General features: G+C 44.1%; 4 protein-coding genes across 9 annotated transcripts; 2 read left to right on the top strand and 2 right to left on the bottom strand.

The window, feature by feature from the left end:
* Positions 1 to 1,026: 1,026 nt before the first annotated feature.
* Positions 1,027 to 9,033, top strand: hexb (hexosaminidase B (beta polypeptide)). 4 transcript variants are annotated; one of them, XM_047044734.1, is made up of 14 exons: positions 1,028 to 1,390; positions 1,736 to 1,878; positions 2,834 to 2,899; positions 3,131 to 3,177; positions 3,412 to 3,522; positions 3,629 to 3,730; positions 3,907 to 4,039; positions 4,139 to 4,319; positions 4,479 to 4,565; positions 4,807 to 4,879; positions 7,438 to 7,618; positions 8,100 to 8,190; positions 8,341 to 8,445; positions 8,641 to 9,033. In XM_047044734.1, exons 1-14 carry the CDS (start codon positions 1,137 to 1,139, stop codon positions 8,702 to 8,704), a joined length of 1,638 nt encoding a protein of 545 aa, XP_046900690.1. In that variant the 5' UTR covers positions 1,028 to 1,136; the 3' UTR covers positions 8,705 to 9,033. The 4 variants fall into 4 exon arrangements, with proteins under 4 accessions (XP_046900693.1, XP_046900690.1, XP_046900691.1 ...); XM_047044735.1 differs by lacking the exon at positions 7,438 to 7,618 and adding an exon at positions 6,331 to 6,505 and having other exon boundaries at positions 1,029 to 1,390; XM_047044736.1 differs by lacking the exon at positions 7,438 to 7,618 and adding an exon at positions 5,313 to 5,487 and having other exon boundaries at positions 1,031 to 1,390.
* A 52-nt stretch (positions 9,034 to 9,085) lies between these two features.
* On the bottom strand, positions 9,086 to 15,466 carry gfm2 (GTP dependent ribosome recycling factor mitochondrial 2). Its single transcript, XM_047044731.1, has 20 exons — positions 15,077 to 15,466; positions 14,915 to 14,993; positions 14,744 to 14,789; positions 14,524 to 14,621; positions 13,948 to 14,073; positions 13,731 to 13,819; positions 13,528 to 13,616; positions 13,332 to 13,392; positions 13,047 to 13,232; positions 12,764 to 12,844; positions 12,341 to 12,489; positions 12,052 to 12,192; positions 11,845 to 11,944; positions 11,427 to 11,625; positions 11,166 to 11,242; positions 10,728 to 10,866; positions 10,423 to 10,608; positions 9,982 to 10,097; positions 9,621 to 9,803; positions 9,086 to 9,503 (listed from the first exon to the last, which is right to left on the bottom strand). The coding sequence occupies exons 1-20, from the start codon at positions 15,119 to 15,121 to the stop codon at positions 9,375 to 9,377; spliced, it is 2,319 nt and encodes a 772-aa protein (XP_046900687.1). The 5' UTR covers positions 15,122 to 15,466; the 3' UTR covers positions 9,086 to 9,374.
* Positions 15,467 to 15,648: 182 nt separating this feature from the next.
* nsa2 (NSA2 ribosome biogenesis homolog (S. cerevisiae)) lies at positions 15,649 to 18,110 on the top strand. The gene is made up of 6 exons (XM_047044745.1): positions 15,649 to 15,792; positions 16,419 to 16,606; positions 16,790 to 16,940; positions 17,116 to 17,295; positions 17,472 to 17,664; positions 17,793 to 18,110. The coding sequence occupies exons 1-6, from the start codon at positions 15,790 to 15,792 to the stop codon at positions 17,858 to 17,860; spliced, it is 783 nt and encodes a 260-aa protein (XP_046900701.1). The 5' UTR covers positions 15,649 to 15,789; the 3' UTR covers positions 17,861 to 18,110.
* A 197-nt stretch (positions 18,111 to 18,307) lies between these two features.
* tor1 (torsin family 1) lies at positions 18,308 to 23,558 on the bottom strand. Of its 3 annotated transcripts, XM_047044739.1 has the most exons (6): positions 23,272 to 23,558; positions 22,540 to 22,990; positions 20,528 to 20,793; positions 20,235 to 20,410; positions 19,950 to 20,077; positions 18,308 to 19,797 (listed from the first exon to the last, which is right to left on the bottom strand). In XM_047044739.1, the coding sequence occupies exons 2-6, from the start codon at positions 22,739 to 22,741 to the stop codon at positions 19,553 to 19,555; spliced, it is 1,017 nt and encodes a 338-aa protein (XP_046900695.1). In that variant the 5' UTR covers positions 22,742 to 22,990; positions 23,272 to 23,558; the 3' UTR covers positions 18,308 to 19,552. The 3 variants fall into 3 exon arrangements, with proteins under 3 accessions (XP_046900695.1, XP_046900697.1, XP_046900696.1); XM_047044741.1 differs by lacking the exon at positions 22,540 to 22,990; XM_047044740.1 differs by lacking the exons at positions 22,540 to 22,990; positions 23,272 to 23,558 and adding an exon at positions 21,081 to 21,466.
* Positions 23,559 to 24,072: the final 514 nt, after the last annotated feature.

Raw genomic sequence — 24,072 nt, 5'->3', positions numbered from 1 at the left:
ATTGACATTGTAAATGAAGAGGCACTAAGTCTAATTAGTTTGGAAATGGCACTATTATTTAAGACATAGCCTTACCTCATTTGGGCTGCTGTAAAAATATACATAGGTCTACTTTTTAATAATGTAATTATATAGGCTATAGTAGCCTATATCATTCTGCGCATCAAAGGTTACATGGACTAAATACACATGTATTTGCTTAAGCTAATATAGCTACAATTAAATTAGAAAGAAAGAGTCACTTGTTCAATGTTATCACATTGTTTGCATAGAGGAAGTAGGCTAATGTATGAGTCAGGATATTCTGATGTAGAGCACAAGCACAGATCATCTGCCAGCAGGCCTATGAATTGGAAAGCCGTGTTTCAACTTAATTATTCACCATTTATGATAATTGTCGATCATTTGACAATCAACATGTCCAGCTGGATATTGAGAGACAATTTTTGGAGACATGAAGCCATAAACTTTATTTAGAACTGCAGCGCCGTCTGCTGGATGGCCTACCTATTATTTGGACTTTACAATTCAGTGAATTCAATTGCATTACTTCTTTTTTTAAAGCTGCTCACGATCAATCTCAAACTAATTAAATTTGGCACTAGGCTACTGTAATTTTATGTAGATTCTGCATTACTTAAAAAAAAAACATTACTTTTATGGGATAATACAATGGGCTTACGCCCATTTAGAAGAGTAGCCACTGAAGGCTTCTAAAATAAAAAAAGTTACAACGTGCCATGAGAAGTCAGCTTTTTAATGTAGAATGGTTTTATGTAAGTTTTGTTATGAACCCTCAAATTATTTTTTATGTGGAGTGTGTCCCATTGAGTTTTGTTTATCTGCTTTTTATTATGGTTCGTGTAGGTTATCGTGTAGCCTGTGATATCGGTGTAGCACTGTGCATTTATATAAAACAAATTGCATATTAATTAGCCTAAGTAAAATTCATAAAGAATCTCCTCTGTAACCTGCTGATGTAGTCATGTGAGCGATCTTATGATTCGCTACATTTTTACCTTTCATTTCCGCATTTGAAGCCTCGCCCTCTTCAGGAAGCTTTACAAATATCACGGTATTATCGGAACCCGAAGCAGGATTCGGACTGATACAGGAAGGTTGTATTGGTCCTCAACATGATCGTGATGTTGAAGTTTGCGACGTTCTTGCTCACAGCAGTTGTAAGTCAGGGGCTTCAGTATAACGACATTAATGAAGGGGAAGAATTACCGGCGGACGGTTCTAAGTATGGCTCTCTGTGGCCCTTGCCTCAGAATGTGAAAATATCCGAGACCGCATTCAAACTGAGCAGTGTTAGTTTCCAAATTGTTGACTCTAAACAATCGTCTGCTGGTCCAAGCTGCAGCCTTCTACAGAATGCATTTCGAAGGTAAGCCTATGTGTTGAAGTGAATCTCTTACCCTTCTCATTCATCACGCTTTTAATAGGGATATTTAACTTTCTATTTGAGGTCATTGTATATGTGTCATAAGCACGTAGCTATTTATTAAACTGGTCTCGTTTCACGTATCACATATTTCAAAGTCACCATGACAATGCAAAAACTGCATGATAGTAGGTCGTTGTGAACAGAATACTGTCTGTCAGTCCTCCACAGAGACAAGTACGTTCATTGATTCCATGAAGCTTGTGTCATAAGGTGATGGCTATAAGCCAAATCCCTTGCCTGATCTTTCAGCGCTTGCATTTAACAGGTTTGTGTTTGGTGCCACAGGTATTACAACTACATCTTTGGAACGTTGAGAAAGGGACACCACAAGAAAACTGGTCCCTCCGAGATTGCGGAGCTACAGGTGTGGATCACGTCAGCTGACTCAGAATGTGACAGCCACCCCAGCGTGTCTTCTGATGAGTCATGTGAGTGCTCTGTTGCTCGACCTCTTCCTCACCTGATCAGCAGGAACACAAGTTTTACAATAAGGGAGACAAGTATAAACTCATAATTGGCCTTGTAGAGCAGTTTATTTTTCCCTTGAAAAAGAAGTTGTCCTCTGCTCTAGTTGCAATGCAAAACACTGAAAGCTTGAGTGACAATAAACTCTTTGGCCCAGTTTCTCAGACATGGATATAAGCGTAGTCCTAGACTTGTCTTTTCAATGGAGATGTTTATTTAATTTTCTCTCACTTCAGGACTAGGCTTCCAAAGGCTAGTCCAAAACTCTTCAAAGTTTTCTTTTATACGATACGATGAACTTTATTGTCCCGCTCAGGGAAATTTGTCTTGGTCTCTGTGGTGCGTCATCATAAATGCCTTGACAGTCATAGACAACAAACAATACATCCTCAGCCAAACATTATCAACAGTTACATAACATTATTGCACATATCCAATAACATAACACATACATACACCTCATAATAATACATGCTAAAAGATCACCGTAATAAAAGCGCTATAAAAATTATTACATGGATTACAGCCTCAAGCAGCCTTTTGTAAATCAACCTTTTGTAGATCTTTTTTTTAAATCACCCAACACCGTCAAAAAGTTCTGTAAAGCAAACACATTATACAATGGCTTCCAGATACTCTGTGCCATTAACCGTAGTAGTCCCTGGTATGACCCAGTACCTGTAGCGTATTAACTTGCCCTTGCTCCTTACTTCCAATGGGGAGAGAGATTACTGGACAGGTAGAGAGCAGGGTTAATTAAGGGTTAATCTACAGTTGAAGCCAGACCTGCTTTCACATGTGGACTTAAAACAACCGCATTTGTAGGATATTTTTAATACATGTTCTAACTCTTAAAACCTGCAGTAGGATCAGTCAGTTGTCGTAACCCCCCCACCTCTTCCCTCTTTGTGTCCGTAGATGAGCTGACAGTGGACCAGCCTTATGCTGTGCTGAAGGCTCCCAAGGTCTGGGGAGCTTTAAGAGGTAAGAGAATACAGCCGGCATGGTGTGGGTTTGTGTATGTGTGAGGAAACAGGTTGTGTGGAAATCACTGACGCAATGTTCTTTGTGGAGTTACAATATTTCATGAATTGATTTGTATACAGGTACTGGTATAAATGTATCTGCTCCATGAAAAGCTCTTATATGCCTGTTGTAAACTTTGGATATCACTATGGTCTGTTTACCTTGTGTGTCTGCTTTTCATATTATCAGGTCTTGAGACATTTAGCCAACTGGTCTATGAAGATGAATACGGAGCAGTGAGTTTACCTTCAGTTTTTTATCTAGAACACAAGAAAGAAAGAAATATCTAGAGCACTGTAAATTGTCAAAAATTCATGTGTGTCTTAGCAGCAGTTATTGGAATGAGGAAGCTCTGATGTTTGCTGTGCTGATATAAAAAAAATTGGGGCATTGAAGTTGTGTTTAACAAGACTATACTCAGCAAGCAGGTTTTTCCACCTCATCTCTCTGCTTTTATCTCGCTTCCTTAGAAAACTCTCAATGCCACTGTGGTCAGTGACTTCCCACGGTTTGCACATCGAGGCGTCCTATTGGACAGCTCTCGTCACTTCCTGCCAATTAAAGTCATCCTAGCCCAGCTGGTGAGTTTCCAATGTCATTGTTTGGTCCTTTTTGTTTCAGTGTGATAAAATATGATATTAAATAATCATTAACATTTGCGCAACCTCTCCTTTCCTGTCTTCATAGGAAGCCATGGCGATGAACAAGTTCAATGTTTTCCACTGGCACATCGTGGATGATCCCTCCTTCCCCTACCTGAGCCGCACCTTCCCCCAGCTCAGCCAGCAGGTGAGGAAGCTAAGGAGATTGTTTTGCAGCTTCCCGCCAAAGACCAAACAAACACTTCCTCAAGGAATTGCACCTTGTGTTTACAGGGGTGGCAAAACCTGTCGACCCAGTCTGCTTCTAGATAGGTTCCCGAGTGCAAGGCAAACAATGTATATTTATGATTTGCATGTTGACAGGGAGCGTACCATCCCTCTACACACGTGTACACCCCCGCCGACGTGAAGATGGTCATCGAGTTTGGCCGTCTGAGGGGCATCCGGGTCATTCCTGAGTTTGACACCCCGGGTCACACCCAGTCATGGGGTAAAGGTCAGTGAGTGTTTGGAAGGTCACATGGTGGCAATGGCATTGCTTGTCTTTTTACCAGTCAGTGCTTGGTTCCCCTCCAATGACCACCCCCCTCCCCAGGCCAGAAGGACCTGCTGACCCCCTGCTACTCAGGAAGCAGCCCCTCTGGCACTTTTGGACCAGTCAACCCCATCCTCAACACCACCTACGACTTCATGAGCCAGTTCTTCAAAGAGGTCAGCACGGTGTTCCCCGACGCCTACATCCACCTGGGAGGAGATGAGGTGGACTTCAGCTGCTGGTGAGATGATCCTCGGACACGTGTAGACCAGGAACCGGACTCAAAACCATCTCACGATCTTCGAGGACACAAACAGATATTCTATGTAAATGTAGATCCTGTAGAGTGATATCCAACAGATGTTGCCTAATTGTCACCGAAACATTTTCGGACTTGCAGGAAGTCCAACCCAGACATCCAGAAGTTCATGTCTCAGCAGGGCTATGGTGAGGACTACAGAAAACTTGAGTCGTTCTACATACAACGGTGAGATGTCTAGTTTTCTTCATGCCTGCCAAAAGCCTCAACCCATACTATAGTTACTAAACAAACAAAAAAAAACTGTAGTGTCTAGAAGGATTTTGTTAGGATTCCTATTAGCTGAACAAGAACATCGGCTACTCTTTCTGGGGTCCACACAAAACATGAAAACAGATAAGACACGGTCATGTTCCTACTTTTATTAACGATGGATTGGTGATCTCAATCTTCATGTTTCGTATGTCAGGCTCCTGGATATCGTCACGACGACCAACAAGGGGTACATGATCTGGCAAGAGGTGTTTGATAATGGTGTCAAGGTAACAAGCTCTCTCTCTTCTAGAACGTCAGTTCACGCCATCCATTAGAAATGAGAGGCATGCAGTGTTCAGGAATATTGAATATTTTAGCTTGGATGCTATGCATGGCTCTGCATGAATGCACTTTAGCATGGTTGCCCAACTAAGTTCTTGAGGACCTGCAATACATAATCTTCTCAAAGAGCAATCCAACTGGAGTAATAGATCAAGAAAGTAGAGAAATGTCTCCAGAAGCAGTTTTGCAACCCCAAAACGACTTCTTCGAATTCACAGCATAAATCCAGTGGCAAGTCATCTTAACCGCGGAGTTTTTGTATTATAGTTTGCATAAAAATGTTAAGAGCGTTAACCTTTCCTTTAGTATGCTGAATATTCCGTGCCATCCAGAAGAAAGTATGTGTTTAAACACTGTGGCCTTGCCTGACTGTTCCAGCTGAAGGCTGACACGGTAGTGCACGTTTGGAAAGGCAACAATCTGGAGAAGGAGATGGAGCAGGTGACAGGGGCCGGCTACACCACCATCCTCTCCTCCCCCTGGTACTTAGACTATATCAGTATTGGCCAGGACTGGAAGACATACTACAAATTTGAACCGCTCAACTTCAATGGTCAGTTCTCACTGAGAGGTGGTTTTCTAGGCCAGAGCTAACATTTAAACGAGATATCTATCTTATATTACATGTTTAAATATATTCATTAAGTTGGGGAACTCTAGTATCCTTATGCTTACAGCAAAATACTCCTTGTTTCCTTCGACAGGCTTACACTTGACTGCATGTGATCCTTTTGGGCTTAGTTGGGTCATTAAAAACGCTCAATAACTGCAATATTTGCTTAACGCTCTGACAAATCAACCGTTTTTTTTTTTTTTGCAAGCATGATGCACAACAAAAATGCAGTTTCAGGGGTATATTCAAGATCAAGAACATGTTTCTACCATGATGATGCATATTCACCATACATTAGCATAGTTGGATTCAATGTTGCTACAATGTTCATGGCCTACCATGAAGACCCAAAGTAAACACCAAAGCACTTGACATCCCACTACCCACCTCACCTCCAAGCACAGATCCTTCAGCAACACATCACCATTGACCTCTCCACCAGCTCACGACTTGAATGTACCCCAAAACGAGCTCATCCACGTATCATCATCAAAGTGGTTATCTTGTGCAGCATGCTCCTCGGATGGGCATTTCTTCCACAGACATGAGCATGGTTGTCAAAGTAGGAGCTCAAAATTGTTGTTTTCTGATCAAATTCAGTCTTCTCAAATTGTTCTGTTAAATTGTGGCAAAACGGCTCCAGAAACGAGGTCAGCGTTTCCTGCGGTGCACTGTACATTCCACCTCAACCACAATCATCGCAGACATTCCCTTTTCTTTTGAAGTTCCATGACGATTTATCAAGCGAGTTTGAGACACTGTGGCCTTGCCTGATCCTTGCAGCTGCATCCTGACACGGTAGTGCACGTGTGGATGGGCAACCAGCTTGAGGAAGAGCTGCAGAATGTGACAGGGTCGGGCTACACCACCATCCTCTCCTCCCCCTGGTACTTAGACTGGATCAGTTATGGGCAAGACTGGCAGAAGTACTACAAGGTTGAACCGCTCAACTTTAAGGGTCAGTTTTATGGCTGTGGAGTGTGTGAGTTCTCTAGAACAGGGCTAACGTTGCGGAGATTGAAGTCTCACGGAACGCCTGAAGTTCTTCATGTTTCCTAAATTGATCATTGTTTTTTGCTGACAAGGGGAAATGCATGGAATGCACTGTACGTGTTCCTTGCTTCCTTCAACAGACTTGCACTTGGCAGTAGCATGTTTCCTTTAGGCTTGGTTGGGTCAGTGGAGCATTGGCTTGGTTCTGAGAGACTGGTTCTTGTTGCATGGTGGGTTCAGAGCTCAGTAGGTGGTTGTGTGTGGGGGTTTACATGGGACAGAACATTTCCTAATTTTGCATTGATATTCAGATCATAGCTAGATAGGGATATGGGATCTCCATCACTGATTATTTTTATATAAGTTTGAGCATCATTGGCTAATGCTTTAGTTGAGGTTATAGCCTATGTATGTTTATCTTTTTTTGTTTGCACTATTGAAATTTGGTCCTTAAAACGACGAACTTCTCAAATGCTTGATAGCACACATGTTTTCTTTGCATCCCGACTGAAATCCGTTTCTGCAACACAGAAGCACAACAGTCCTGCTATGTCTGGGGTACATTCAGGATCGACAACAAGGCTATCTCATTAGTCACCAAGACACTGCCATACCTCCTATTGAATGTAGCGGTGGCATCATGTCCTACCATGAAGACCCAAAACAAACACCTAAACCATTGAGGGAAACCCCATCGGAAGGCTCGCCTCCAATCACGGATCCTTCAGCAACACGTCACCATTGCACCTTCCACACCTGTTCACGCCTTGAATGTACCCCCGAGACGAGCTCGTTGACGGAGGACAGTGTTCCGTCACTAGACCCGGCCGCACCGTCCTTGCGCGCTGTACTGCCCCACAGGTTGTGCTCACGTCTGTATGTGACTTTGCGTCGTAGCTGAAACCAGACACGCTAATCCACGTGTGGAAAGGCAACGAGCAGCAGTACCAGGATGAGATGGCCAGGGTGACGCTGTCTGGCTACCAGACCCTTCTCTCCACGCCCTGGTACCTCAACCGCATCGCCTACGGGCAGGACTGGCAGGCCGCGTACAAGGCGGACCCTCAGAACTTCAAGGGTGTGTTTGTGTCTTTGATTTGGTCATTCATTTAATCCAAAAATCTTTACGATCACCGTTGAGCTAGCTCTTGCTCCAGTCGTCGCTCTATCATACCGCGTCCTTTCTTGACGCTTTTTGGACCGATGGATAATTGGTTTTATGGTTTTGTTATGTTAGTCATAAACCCAGACTTTGCCTGCCCTCTGCTTCAGACTGATTAGTTAGGTCATGTGATGCCATTGTGAGCTCCAACCCACCAGCCTTGAACACAAACTTTTGTCTCGCCAAAAACGTCTTGTTAAAGCACGTTTTTACGGTGTGGTTTTCTCATGCTGGAATCTATGCAAGTGTAAGCCTGTTGACAAAAGCAAAAGAGAGAAACACTTTGAACTTAGCTACTACCCGCTAATACTCATAACTTGGCTTTTTTAAAGGGCTCTCAGTTGACATCTTTTGCTTCGTGTGACCTTTTGACCTCCGTTTGACTCGCGTGTCCCAGGCACTGATGCTCAGAAGAAGCTGGTGATTGGTGGAGAGGCCTGTTTGTGGGGGGAGTATGTGGACGCCACCAACCTGACCCCCAGACTCTGGTAGGAGGATCACATGTTCACTCTTATTTACGGAAAATGTTGATTTAGTAGCTAACGTCCCTCAGCTTTGGTGAAGAACCAACTCCAGTTGTAGAATAAAAATGAAGTCAAAATGATGCCACGGTGATTCATTGATTGTACGTGCGCCAGGCCTCGCGCCAGTGCGGTGGCGGAGCGTTTGTGGAGCAGCAAGGATGTGACTGACGTTGGCGACGCCTACACGCGATTGGTCCAGCACCGCTGCCGCATGGTTGAGTAAGTAACCATAGTCACCACCCCGCCATACATCGCAACACCATAAAACCTCCACGGGCACAATATAAAGTCTCTGCAGCTCCTTGTAAACTCGCTGCACCAAAACGACCTTTGTGCCCTTTTGATGGTGATCTGTAAAAAAAGATTGAGAGAGTTTTGTGGACGATGCCTAACGGGATTTTTGTTTGGAACCAGGCGTGGGATCCCAGCCCAGACTCTATTCACTGGTTACTGTCCCCACGAATACAACGGCATCTGAGGGCCATTGGGAGCCTGGAGCCCCGGAGTTGGAGGAGGAAGACAAGGGTGGGTAGAAGGATAATCAAGGGAAACTTACAGCACACATCTTTGCCCAAAGGTTTTCTATGAATCTCACTTCAGATTAAGATTAAGGGGGATTATCGGGATTCGGCCCAAGTCTGTCCAGCACTGTTCAGTCATTTTCAAACACGTACATTGTCACAAATTGGACAAGCAGTTGTTTATAGCTCGCTCTCTCGGTGGAGAATCCTTTTGTATGTGGTCGCAGCTATTGTGAATACGCACTTGTTATATGAATGTATGATTCAATAAAATGATTCAACCTTTGAAAGGTCACATGGCTGTGGATGATTTTACAGATGAAATGATTGAACACCTCACAACAGATTCCCTATCGATGCACACACTTTAATACCATATATTTGACAGAGAAACAATAGCACTTCCTTGTTAATATGGAGACAGCTTGATGAAATGATCTGTAATTTGCACAGGAAATAGAACTTGACAGTGCAAAGACATGATACGTTCATGCCAATAGCAAACGTCAGAGGTACTATGAAATATCAAGCAGAACATGTTCAGAGTCCCTGACTCCAGTTGTCCACATGTCCCTTCCTCCCACTCAACTACAGGAAATGAAATCATAATGTCAAGAAGAGACAATATCACGAGAGGCCCGCCATCCTGTTGACCAGGGAACTCTGTTCCTGGGGATTCATGGCCTGGTAGGAGTCCAGCTGCAGGGAGAACGTGGCGTTCCCAGAGGTCAACGTTCGTAGCACTGTAGAGTAGCCCTACGAAACAGGATGAGATCAAACAGTCAAGATTGCAGGTTCAAATCCCACCTGTACATCTGTTGGGTAAAGACGTGATATTTGACACAGGGTAAACCATGGCTCTCGGCCACTCACCATCATCTCGGCCAGGGGCACGGAGGCCAGCAGCACCTTGTCGTCATGGCGACTCTGGATGTCCCTGATGCCGCCGCGTCTCTGGGCCAGGTCACCCAGCACGGGGCTCAGGTACTCCTCCCCCACCGTGACCTCCAGGGACATCACCGGTTCCAAGACTTGACCCCGCGCCTTTTTAAGAGCCTGCAGGGACAACGTTATGAACTGCCATTATTGAACTCCACACAATCGTTCTGTCCACAACCTGACGACATAATCAACATCCACTATGCTACTGGCAATGGTAATAGTCACCTTTAAACCCAACATACTAACACCTTACAGACATGGTGTGTGTGTGTGTGTGTGTGTGGAGCCCTACCTTGAGCATACAGCGGGACACACAGGCAGACACCATGGCTAGCGACGTCCCGGGCTCCATGGTCACACTCTTGATCGCCGTGGAAACACCCTGCACCGGGTAACCAAGCAACGGACCTGGGATTGGACAAGCACACAATGACTTTTGGTGTCATAAGGATAGGACACGCACACAATGAACATTGGTGACGGAAGGCCTGGGATTTAGATAGAAAAAGAAGGCTTTGTTGGGGTCCATTAGTGCACTGCTACTACAGCAGAAACAGGGGATTAGTGAGCTATAGACAACCAGTAGTTGCCCATACCTATTGACAGCTAACAGTATGTTGTTTTGTTGAGTTGACAATATTGACATTGCACGACAAAGAATGATAACACAAACATACAGATTGAGAATCACTGGGACAGGAGTATTGGCTCCTCTCATAGGGAACCCGGTTACCTTGGAGATAGGCGCTCTGCACGCCGTTCTCGACGGCCTCCCGGAGATCTGCCGACAAGTGACCCTTCACTTCCTCTTCCCAGGTGATGTCACAGGAAGTAGCGTCTGATGGGTCTGGGACAGGGCTGACGTCCAGGCCCACCGTCACCATGTGTCTCCTCTCCCCCACTGTCCGGTCCAGCGTGTCTGAAACGTCAGGCCAATGCACATGGATGCTAATGTGATCATGCTAATGGGAAGCTAATGCTAATAGAGCATGTTTGATTGCCAAGCTACTGATTGGAAAACATGGGGGTTGGGTGTACCTGTGGTGAAGACTGATTGGAGGATGGTTTCTCTGTAGGCTACCTGTAGGGGCCCCAGGTGGGTCTCGATGCCATACTCTCTCCTGATGCGGTCATGCAGGATCTCAATGTGCAGCTCCCCCATCCCACACAGGATAGTCTAACAAGACGACGTTTAATCCACACAACACATTTGGAAAACATTAGGTGTTATATACATGAAAAATACAATATTCTAGAAGGCAAGACATTTCATAGGTTAAATAAAATATTCTACAGCACAACAAGGTTTACACTGAGATTATAAAGTCTTGCATTTTACAACAATTAATAGTCTATTAGATTCTATACTTCATCAGATCTATAAAATTCATAAAAAGAGACTTAACTGCCACAGCACTTGGCTGCATACTTCAGTGAACACTGTTCATTAAATATTTGTGTAGCATGTTCTCTTACCTGTCCAGAGTCTGGGTCGAGCCTGACTTTAAGACTGGGGTCTTCTCTCTGTAAACAGGTCAGGGCATTCTCCAGATCTGTTTGAAAAATGGTGTATTTTTACTTAAAAAATAGGTTTACACCATTGCACAGTTATGGCTGCTGACAACCATGCTGTAACATGACAGAGCCCACTCAAATCAGAGCTTTTTACCTCCAGCACGTGTGGGAGAGATTCTGGAGTCTGTTTTGGCAATGGGTAGGTATTCTGTGGGAATCTACCTGTCTGTTTGGACATCGTTGGGGGCTCTATGGAGCAGAAAAACACGGGGTCGGGGACCTCCACTCCAGCCAGGACCAGGCTGCTTTGCTCCCCTCCGCCTTTTCCTCTCCTCCTCTCCCCCTCTCCCTCGTTCTGGGCGCGCCGGGCCGCGGCCACAGCCGAGGCCTTTGAGGACACGATGGTGTCCCCCGTCACCGTCTGAGAGGGAGGGAGAGGGGACAGCGGTGACACACTGGTGCCCTCTGGAGGACTAGGACCCAGGGTTTCGATGGGATATCACGTACAAGTTTTGAATTTGACTATGTCTTATACGACTAGCCTGTATAGCGTTAGCATGCTCAACAGTAGTTTTGTTGTAACTGTTCCCCCATTGCGGATCAAAAAGCAGTGAATTGATACCGCCTGCTGGAGCGCTACCTGCTTGAGTCCCACAGTGAGAGCAATGTTCCCGGCAGTCAGGGAGGGGATCTCCACGTGCTGGTCAGCGAATGGCAGCAGTAACCGACTCATCCTCTCCCTGTACGCACCCAGGGGAGCAAAGGTCACACACCAGGGCAAATTCAGTGGAGATATCCAGAGTCTAAATTGGGGATTGCTACGCCTGTCCTAGCGTCCTCCACCTACGTGCTGTTCCTGTTGATGTTGTGCACGGCCGACTGCGGCTTCAAGGTGCCTGAGTAGATCCGTAGGAACACCAGAGGCCCACGCTGCTTGTCGTGGAGCACTTTGAAGGCCAGGGCGCAGAGGTCATCCTTATACCAACGCCTACGAACACAAAAAAAGCACTTAAGTTACACGGGCTACAGTTTGTGGGAGGTTTTTCTGTGGACATTTGATGTCTGGTGAGATATCACCAGATGTGCCCGTTGTGATTGGAGGAAGGGGGGGAGGGGGTTGGGGTGGTGTGACTCACGCCAGGTCGTGGTGCCTTTCGTTGGGGGCGGGGAGGTAGGCAGTGATGGCGTCCAGCAGGGGCTGGACCCCCTTGTTCCTCAGGGAGCTCCCACAGAGCACGGGCACCCCCTTACGGGCGAGGGTCAGCCGCCTCACCGCCTGCTGCAGCTGGGGGGGGGGAAGGGGGGGACACGCAGATGGAAAAAAAGTTTAACCAATCTGGGACATATTTAGAGTCAATCCAACTTAGTGTGGAGGGCGTATCTTTTCGAAATTGTATTTTCTATTATAGCGTCGCCAGAAGGCCGATGGGCTCACATCTGTATTGGTAAATGTCTTGTCTCTGCGATTTGCCTCTCACAGGAATTTGCGAACACATTTCTGAGGAAACATTTACAATAATCAGCACAAAAAATATATGGTTGATTTACGTAGTTCTTACTTTTAGAGGAGGAACAGCATCAAAGTTTTCACTGTAGTCACCAAGTAACAACTCAGCAAACTCATCGTCCAGATCAGCCACCTGTTCAAAACATGTTTGAGAGACTCATAACTTGAAACAAATATTGAACATTTTGCTATTCTTGTTTTTACATATAAAAGGTTTGAAATTAGTATATTATCCTGTTAAAGAGTAGAAACTTTAAATAGTATAATTCCTGTGAGAGTGTTCCAGCATTCACAAATCACTCTGACTGTTGGGATAATTATGTAATATCCTGTACCTGTTCAATTAAAGCTACCCTGGCCTCCTTGGCTTCTTGTAGAAGCTCCGGGTCATCTGATTGGCTGAGGGGTTTGGTTTCAAAAACACGCCCATCCTCTTCCCTGGTCTTTCCCTGCCATGTCATTCGCTGGTTCGTTATCAAATCAACCAATCCTGCGAAGCTTTTCCCAATACCAATAGGAATCTGTGAAACAGATAACGTTATGCATGAAAACTTGCAGTTCCGTGAAGCCTTGTTATCATCCGGTTTAACGTAACATTAATAATATAAAAGTAAATGTACCTGTAGGAGAACGGGATTGGCTTTAAGTTTCTTCTTAATGCTCTCAATGGAAAAACTTAGACTGGAACAAGAAGAGGACACAACATTAAAAGAATACTTAAATTTAAAGATTCCCCTAAGAATCCAGAGCAAAGAAGCGTGTTGCCACCCGACACCAGGACTCATTCCACAGGATTGGCAGCGTGGGAAGCTGTACCTGGCTGCCGGCTTGTCCATCTTGTTCAGGAAACAAATACACGGCACCTGGTGTTTGTCTGCTTGCCTCCACACGGTCAGAGTCTGAGCCTGGCATGCACAACACACAGGGAGGAGACGGTTCAAACCCCGCTGGGGTGGCCCACATCTGGGCGAGCGCGAGAAGGAACGCACTGCGTTTGATTGACAGGTACTGGGACCTACCTCCACACCAGCGGAGGCGTCAAACACTGCCACCGCGCCGTCTAGCACACGCAGAGCGCGCTCCACCTCCAGGGTAAAGTCAACGTGCCCTGAAACACACACACGCGGAGGAGAGTGGGCTTGAGCCATGTTCGTGTCTTTGCTTCATGCTTACTGTCCCATTCCTCCTGTTTTGATACTAGAGCTGATCTGCAGTATGTTTTGAGGCTGGCTGTACCGGGGGTGTCTATGAGGTTGATCCTGTATCGTTTCCAGTCAAAGGTGACAGCTGCCGACTGGATGGTGATGCCCCGTTCCCTCTCCTGGACCATGAAGTCGGTCACTGTGTCCCCGTCATCAACATCTGAGAGAGAGAGACAGGGAGAGAGAGAGACGGGGAGAGAGAGACAGGGAGAGAGAGAGAGAGAGACAGGGAGAGAGAGACAGGGAGAGAGAGAGACAAGGACAGAGAGACAGGGACAGAGAGAGACAGGGAGAGAGAGACAGGGAGAGTGAGAGACAGAGAGAGAGACAGAGAGAGAGAGACAGGGAGAGAGAGAGACAGGGAGAGAGAGACAGGGAGAGAGAGAGACAAGGACAGAGAGACAGGGAGAGAGAGAGACAGGGAGAGAGAGAGACAGGGAGAGAGAAACAGGGACAGAGAGAAACAAGGAGAGAGAGAGACAGGGAGAGAGAAACAGGGAGAGAGAGAAAGATCAAGTGAGAGAACGTACACCTTTCATCATACCCTGACAATGTTTCGTTTAGGAATAACAAAGTAAATATATGAACGATCCACCGGCCCTCCCCCCACCTCCTAAAGCCCTGGTGTAGCCTGAGTAGTACAGCATCCTCTCGGTGGTGGTGGTCTTCCCTGCATCTATGTGGGCCATGATGCCAATGTTCCTGATTCTGAAGACCAACAACAATGGGGAGAGAAAAGTGATGTCAGATCCGTGAAATCCTGCATGTAATCCTACTTGTAACTTCCATGACTATCTCATCATGCATTAGGTTGTCACTGAACCACTTACTTGGATATGTCTGGGTTGACCACAGTTCGTAATGATTTGACATCATCTGTAACATTTAATAGAACATTTGGTTGTAAAGATATTGCTGATTCTTATCACAAAATCAGCCCTGTGTCGACTCACTTAGCTTTGATGTAATTCAGATGCAGTGTTGGAATTTGTTACATTCACCTGGCATAAAGCTGTACTTTCTCTTCCCCTGGTATAGCCACTTGCAGGTTTGCGGGCCATTTTTGAACAAAGTGCTACACTGTTGAAATCAACACAGGATACATTGTTTCCAAATATTCCTGGAAGTTAGGAGATTTTCAGTCAGCCTGCTGCAGCACTTACCACAACCACCACCCTGCACGTCCTAAAGGTCGCTCTGAGTTGCATCTTCAACGCGATATTGACATTTAAACCGTTCAGCCTTTACAATCAGAGATTTTCCTTCATTTCACTGGCATGACACCCTGTAGTACAATCAAGGTGAATGTCATTCACTTTGTTGGTATTAAACTGACTATGCAGGAAACTTAACACGTTATTTATAAATAGACCTTTATTTACCAAAAGAAAAATCTTTGATCTATCATTGGTCGCTACATTTTGTTTGTTAACTCAGTTACATGTCCAAGATAATTCTCCCAATTCAATATCCTTGCTTTCCTAGTGTAGTGCGTCAACAAAATACTTCCCCGAAAATACATTAGTCAATTTTACTGTTCCAGCAGTGCGTGAAACCTTATTCCAGGTACTGGGACCTACCAGTATTCCTCCAAATAATAAAAATATAGATGTAATGCAAGGCGCTCCAGGAGCATATGATTTCCTTGAAAACATTTGTAATTAGGTGTCCGTAGAAAGCACGGGTTAGTAATGATTTCATACCGGAACATAGAAAGTAGACACCGCTGTATGACGTACTTCCCTTAAACTGTTGGCTTTGGGAAAATAACACCACCGACCCAAGCCTGGAGCGCATTAACGGCTAAAACCAACATAATTTACAACCGATTCCATCAAGTCGCTTTTTCAGGAATACGTAACATTCAAGACACAAAATGGTAAGTTTCTCACTTATCTATAAGTTATTTCTGCGGTGTATTAAGCGAAATATAGTGTTAGCCTATTATGCTAAACCAACATGTGGCAGCGATGACATGCTAACGCACTGTATGTGTAGTACTTTGCACTGTTTGACAACAAATTGACGCACAAAGTAAAACATTGGCTTGGGTATTACAAAACTTGAAATTTAGCTGACGATATGTCTTTAGCTTGCAGACTCGAATGTTTTGGTATAGTTAAATGTTTTCAAGCCTATGCGTTAGGATTTATTATTTTGACGAAGTTCTGTTGGCACTGTACTGTAGTAACGTAGACAATTAAAACACTGTTTGCAACGTCTCATGTCATTTCTATGGTTCATGATGGTAAATGTGTCTGAAATACTTGAATCATTATACTATAATCATTACACACTTCCTGACCAATAGGCCTATATTGTATTGCTGTTTTAAACCAATCAAAGACACATGGTTATGGATAACAGTCCAAAATCTAAAGACAATACAAAGTTGATCTATTTTATATTTTCGCTAACACATTACATTTAGTCATTTTAGGCACATTAGGCAATAGTTCCACCATATAATTGCTTGCAAGTCATTGACATATTTGCCTCTCACAGCCCCAGAACGAGCATATAGAGTTGCACCGCAAGCGGCATGGCTACCGCCTGGACCACCACGAGAGGAAGAGAAAGAAGGAGAGCCGTGAGGCACACGAACGCTCCCACAAGGCCAGGAAGATGATTGGTCTGAAGGCCAAACTGTACCACAAACAGAGGCATTCAGAGAAGGTCCAGATGAAGAAAACGTGAGTAGCCTTCTGGTGATAATGAGTGATGCTCTTCCCAAAAGATGAATCGTCACCAAGCACTTCATGTGCAATTTACATAATCGTCACTTTAATACTTCCATTGACACTAATATAAATATCCTATGCTCGTTAGTCTTAAGGTTATTCTGACCTATGTCTAATTTTTCCACCTCTGTGCAGCATCAAAATGCACGAACAGAGGAAGACAAAGCAGAAGAACGACGACAAGACTCCAGAGGGAGCGGTTCCCGCCTACCTGCTGGACAGAGAAGGACAGTCGAGGGCCAAGGTGCTGTCCAACATGATCAAGCAGAAGAGGAAAGAGAAAGCGGTGAGTACCGAAGGCATCTACACACTCCACGCGCTCCCAAGATGAGAAACGATGCGCAAATGGAAACTTGGCTCACAATAGAAAAATAAAATCAGTGTCGCTCTGACATCTCACACTGCTTCCACCAAAGAGAAGGTTCTGATAGTCCAGTCGATCCTCTGTCCTATCCCTCCAGGGTAAATGGGAGGTGCCCCTGCCCAAGGTCAGAGCCCAGGGGGAGACGGAGGTGCTCAAGGTCATCCGCACGGGAAAGAGGCAGAAGAAGGCCTGGAAGAGGATGGTGACTAAGGTCTGCTTCGTTGGTGAAGGTTTCACCCGTAAGCCCCCCAAGTACGAGCGCTTCATCAGACCCATGGTAAGGTTGCTGCTGATCTACTTTCTTAAATTGGTCTCGAGTGTACTACTTTCTTGCATCAGATCGTTTTTTTTTATGTAAACAATTTCCTCTGTCATCGAAAGAGCTTATTTACATTATTGGTTTCTCTCTTCTCCCTCTTTAACCCAACCCACCACCCCCTCTCCCTTCTTCAGGGTTTACGTTTCAAAAAAGCCCATGTGACCCACCCAGAGCTGAAGGCCACATTCTGCCTGCCCATCTTGGGGGTGAAGAAAAACCCCTCGTCCCCCCTCTACACCACGCTGGGGGTCATCACCAAGGGAACTGTTGTGGAGGTCAACGTCAGCGAGCTGGGTCTGGTCACACAGGGGGGAAAGGTCATCTGGGGTGAGTGATGTCAATGTCAGATGACAAGCTTTTGTTGAACCCTTTTGAACCTTGTATCATAGAGATCTATATTTCGCAATCAATGTAGGAGCAGTGACTAAACCTGTTTTCTTTTTCTCTCCCCGTAGGTAAATATGCCCAGGTGACAAATAACCCAGAGAACGACGGCTGTATTAATGCTGTTCTGCTTGTGTAAAGAAAAGAAAAAAAGACTCTAAAGACAGTGCCTGTGATTTTCCACATTACCAGAGATGTCTCTGGCTCTCTTCTCTCTCTTTTTGAGCAATGGACCAGACCAGAAAAGCCAAGGTTGAGAGTAACCAAGCCTGAAAACCATCAGGCACCATTCAGATGGCTCACTATGTCTGTATTGCTGTCACTACGGTTATCTAACAGTATGTAACAAAAAGGGGTGGATTTGTCAAATAAAGTTGTCATTCATTGAATCTGATGGGAATCATTTTAGAAAAATATAGGTCCTTGTTTGTTGAAAAATGCCATACAAACTAAGGTGCTTTAAACCTTAGGTTTATCATTGCTTGGAATGATACAGCGCCCTCAATTGCAAAATAAATTCCAATGTCAGATTATTGATGGATAATAAATTATTAAATTAATTTATCAAAATAATAAGAGGCACAAAAAAAATCACTAGGCTTTATTTGGGTTTCCGATTTAGGCAAATTACGACCAGACATGAACAGTAGTGGAGAAGCTCTCACTTGGGTATATTGGCACTCAAGTCTTTGTGGATTGGCATCTAACAGATTCATTTAACAATAATGGCTTGGAAGATACAGAAGGTGACAGAATACACATTCCATACAACCCCCAAAGCAGTAGCTGGCCTTACATGATAAATCTGCAGTGCGTTGACCAGTCCAATCTCTCTCAGCTTTGACAGCAAGCACTTTACAAGGTCCAAGTTTCCTACCTGGTTTGAGTGAAAACAGGAATTTGACTTTCTTTGGGTACATGCAAACCTTACAGTAGCATTGATAAAAATCCCCTCAATCATCCAGAATAGCCATGTTGATATCCATTAAATATAACCCAAAACAAACTTGCCAACTTCATACAAAAATCAAATACAAGAGGCCTTTGATGAAAGTGCATGATACTAATGTTTGGGCCGTTAACTGTAACTGCATGTATATGCATGTACAATACACTGCATGTCAGGCACAGTTAGCACAATCTTAAATAAAACCAGTGTCTTGACTTTAAGTGTACATTACCTGCTGAATTTAACAGACGAGAACCAAAATGAAAGAATGTGATCAGGAGTATGCTGGTGAAATGCTTAACGATTTCTGTCAAACATACAGGCACACCTGAGGATCAAGGCATATATTTCCATGTTGGAATAAAAAGTACACAAAGTATTATCAACCAGCAAAATACAAATAGGGCTCAAGTGCACCAAAATTGCACCGTTTGTGAGTGCTTTTTCCAATGACAATTCATTTACCCCATTTATTTTAAAAACATGACTACACTTCATTTATCGCTCATGAGAGTGACATAACCCCCTCTAAAATAGGAAATTGTATTTCAGATTTAAACGTAGATAAAAGCCGGGATCGTTAGGCACCTCGATTGTTTCCAAGGATAGTCTTTCCCTTCTGGTATTGCTTCTTTTCTCCCTAATTCAAGTAACTCGTTGAATTAGCTGCATGGAGATGTAACATCATCAAAGATCAAAGTCACCTGTCGATGTCCTCCACATGAGAATAAGGAAGCTGGTAAATATAAGGGGTAACAACCCTCTCTCAATTAGAGTTCAGTTACTGACTTCATCACTCGGATCGACTGAGACTTTTCCAGAAGAAAGTGCAAACAGAAGGCAACAGTAAGGTTCTCTTGGACGATTGGAGGCTCTCGACGTCTATGTGTAGTAGTCCAACTTGTGCCCAATGGTCTTGCAGCCTTTGACAGAGAAGACCCTCTCAGTCTTAGGAAAGTAGACAAGGTCACTCGCCACCTTGTCCGCGATATTGGAGTCGGGCTTCAGTCCCTTGCTGACCATCTCTGCCTTGGCACACATGACCACATGTCTGTACTCCAGAGGCAGGAAGGGAACAAAGTAGTCCACCAGATTCTTGTCTATCAGACTGGTGTGCCATAAGCCACCTAGAGAACCCGAGAGAAAGATAAATAGTAAGATAGTAAGAACCAGCACAGTATAACAGATGACATTCTAGGAAAAATCAAGGTATTAAGGTGTAACCCCATTCTTTTGCTGCTCATGGAGTTTGGATGGCAGAGATAGGACATAAGTTTACTTTTCTTGTTATTGAACACGGAAAGAGAGAGCGCCGTCTCCAGGTCTTTCAGCTTAATCTCCTCTCGGTCACTCCCAGCCTTCCAGAATTCCAGGGCCGTCTCTGTGATATGCTCTCCGCCAGCATTGCTGTTAGTTCAAAACACACATCAACACAATGTTTTTGCAATATAAATCTCTGCCAATCCCTGTTGACCTACACTGACACAAAAGCTTTAGAAGTGTTCATGTCATTTGTTCAAGTGTTTTCTTGTTACAACCTGGAAACTGGTGGTGCGTGTCCCACCTGAGGAAGATGAAGATGGCTTGACGGTATGAAACGCCATCCAGTTTTTCGTAGTAGTCCAGGTATGGCTTGATACTGTCAATAAGACCGGGCTGCATCTTGTCCATCTCATCAAAGATGAACATGGATCGTGGGCAGTTGGTAACATTACCCTTGATCCACTGCTGCAACTGGGACTGAGTAAGTAACACAAAACATCGTTTTTCTTGGTAGTGTAAACAAAGTTAGACTACATATTTCCTGATTCCCCGAAAGGCATAGGTTTGGCTTCATATGAAGGATGGTCTGGGTACCTTGTATATCTCAAGCTGACTTGGATGAGGGAAGTGAAGCTCGGATGTGAAGATGTGGACAAAGCCACTTCTCATTCCTTCTCTGTAGATGTTCTCAGCTATTAGATGGCTGACGAAGTTCTTCCCTGTGCCAGTCCACCCATGGAGAGATAGGACCAAGGGCTTCTTTGGGTTCTTATTGTTCATGAAACCTGTTACAGCTTTCGATATGACTTTGGAAGCTATATGCTGACCGAACATTTTTCTCTGCAGGTCTACTTCCAATCCTAAAAGAGAAGAAGTGTATTAGTGGCCTCGTCAGTCTGATTTACCCTCGCAATAGTAGTAGCTACAACAGTCAAACAGATACATTCACAACAAATCTTGCTAGTGGGGTAGACATTTAAATAGGGCAGGTGTAGCTACGTACACCTAGCTCAAGACGCAATGCTAGCTTAGTTCGAGCAGCCACCCCAAGCAGTACAGTCGGCTACACAGTATTGGCCATTATGGCATGGTAGCTAAAGGAGCAAACTAATTGGTTATTAATGGTCATCAAGAGATTTAATCCAACCTGTTGAATTGAATTCCATCCATTTTGGGTTACAACTTTCCCGACTACCCCACCACACTGCAACGCTTCCTACAAGAATATCAATTATGAAAGGTTCGACAGCATGAAACGCTACACATACGATCATCACATATCGTAGTAGCGTTTTGCAAGTTACTCTCATTTTTCTAAATGTGACAATTTAGCCTACTAGCAAGCTATATGAGTTTTAAAATGTGCGCAGAGGAGAACCGAAATCTACGGTTGTTACTGTTGTTCCATAGCCAGATACCCACTCGTTAGTAAGCAAACAGGCTATATCCTGTTACGTTAGACGTGACTTTGCGACAGTCATTGTTGCACACTAAACATTCATTCAAGAGCCAACTTCATTCAGCCACACAAAATAGGACTATCGGTTATTGACTATCAGAAATTACTTTTATTAACCCAGGTCCACAAATACACTATTGAAATTAATAGGGGAAGTGGTTTCAATAATTTATTTGGCCAATCATTCGTTTTCAAAATAATGCTTCAATTTAAAGTAACTAGCTGTAGCTTAGCCAAAACGAAGCCCTAGGACCGTACTAGTGCAATAACACTACTAGTTCAATAACACTACTAGTACGATAACTTCGGTGCTCCAAAACGCACATTGGTGGCTTCAGTTCAATTGAAACGCATAATAAAAACACAATATCTTGCTATGTTTCATGCATTAGTGAACCACTTCAATGATAATTAGCAATTAAAGCTAGGGTGTGTAATCTTTTTCAAATAAAATAAAAAATTTATACTGGTTGGTCTCTTCACATCCTGACAGCAATCAATAATTTAAGTGGTCTTAATGTAAAAATATATCTGTGGAAGTGACAGGACTAAAGAATGATTGACCAATTATTACATTCGGCCCGAATGTAATGATAGGATGTTCTTCTCTCAATATTTGCACACCGCCGGGCAACTTGTTCCAGCATCCTTTAACGTGGGATGCTTGTTGCTGTGCTGAGCAAACTTGCGTGACAATGGAGGGCAAACCACAGCAACTTTGTGTTCCTCCTGAACTACAAGTAAAAGCTAAGACTAAAATTTTGGACAGGTATTTACTTATTTATTTACCTATATATTCTGTTAATGAAATTAAGCATTTAGCTCATGTAGCTTGTGGACATGTTAGTGTAGGCTGTGTGATGTGGAGGCGTGGCTTTGAAGACACCTCTGAAGCGAGGGAGGACTCCTTTCAAAGCTAGCTCGCTAACTGCTAGCCTCTCTGGATTACACATAATAGCTTTTATGCTGACTGCTTCACGTGCTTTCTTTTTCAAAGCTGGCCTTCACTGTGACAGCCACAGGTGGGCTGGGAAAAGAAGTTGTCAACTACAAGACGATTGCGAAAAGTAGGCATCACATTTTGGTGTTATGAGAATACTTAGCTGACGATGCCCCTGATACCATGCTCGCTTTACCTTCAACCTACCTGATCTGTTCAAGGCGATCCAATCTGGTCGGCAACCTTCGTGGAATAAGTAAAAAATACTTTTGTAGTTTGCTAGGATGCCAGTGAGAGTGGCAGCCATGCCAACCGCTATGCTGGTACTGATAGGATCAATCGCTGAAATCAAAGTGAAATTCAGCAGCGTCCACAGCAGAAACAACCATGACCCCCTTTTTGGCTTCATCTCGCAATCAATGTCACCAGGCCTCCGGATAATTGAAATTTACAGTATTATCCTGAAATTCCCTTTCGGCGGCACTGACAGCTGACTGCTCAAAGGTTGATGTCCAATTTCAGAAGGCTGAGTCTAGTCTCATTTCCCGTTGATTTCTGACAAAACCTTTCAAAATAAAAGCTCAGAAAACAAAAAGTAATTTAAAATTATTTAGTATATGCTGACCAAACATTTTTCTCTGCAGGTCTACTTCCAATCCTAAAAGAGAAGAAGTGTATTAGTGGCCTCGTCAGTCTGATTTACCCTCGCAATAGTAGGAGACACAACAGTCAAACAGTCGAATTCACAATAAATCTTGCTAGTGGGGTAGACATTTAAATAAGGTAGGTGTACGTACACCTAGCTAAAGCTAGCTATCTTAGTTTGAGCAGCCACCCCGAAGCAGTACAGTTGGCTACACGGTAAACATTATGGCATGGTAGCTAAAGGGTCTAATTTATCATTTATTAATAGTCAATGATCAAGACATTTAATCTGACCTGTTGAATTGAATTGTATCCATTTTGGGTTACAACTTTCCCGACTACCCCAAAAAGCTGCAACGGTACCTACAAGAAGTTCAACTATGAAAGGTTCGACAGCATGAAACGATACAGATGTGATCATCACATATCGTAATAGCGTTTGACAAGTTACTCTCATTTTTCTAAATGTGACAATTTAGCCTACTAGCAAGCTAGATGAGGTGTAAGATGTTCGCAGAGGAAGACCGAAAGCTACGGTTGCTAATGTTGTTCAGGTGTTATCGCTCAACTGGTTTCCCAACCCAGTTGGGTTTCCAGACCAACAGGTTTGCGTAAGCGTAAGTGGGAGTCAGATGGCTGAGCGGTGAGGGAGTCGGGCTAGTAATCCGAAGGTTACCGGATCGATTCCCCGCCGTGCCAAATGGCGTTGTCTCCTTGGGCAAGGCACTTCACCCTAGTTGCCTCGGGGGGAATATCCCTGTACTTACTGTAAGTCGCTCTGGATAAGAGCGTCTGCTAAATGACTAAATGTAAATGTAAGCATGCCAGCTGTGCATTCACCGAACAGCAGCAGCTGCCGTCTGCCTCTATCACCCGATTCGTCAGAAATTCACCAACATATTCCTGGCGATTTTCAAGTCGGATCTCATATTTGCTGCGCCGAATATGAAAGTATAAGTGAGCACTACATTACAGCCATTCACGACAAAATACATGGAAACAAAATAAAACATTTGCAAGCTCGCATGAAGTGGGATTTGATTGCACAAGAGTAAAACACACAATATTGCTGCTTTACAATGCAAGCTACACAAG

This window comes from Hypomesus transpacificus, chromosome 22 (genome assembly GCF_021917145.1).
Source record: "Hypomesus transpacificus isolate Combined female chromosome 22, fHypTra1, whole genome shotgun sequence".
In the NCBI taxonomy this organism is placed as follows: Eukaryota; Metazoa; Chordata; class Actinopteri; order Osmeriformes; family Osmeridae; genus Hypomesus; species Hypomesus transpacificus.
Note: the sequence above shows the minus strand (reverse complement) of the source record. Positions and strands in the feature narration are given on the sequence as shown.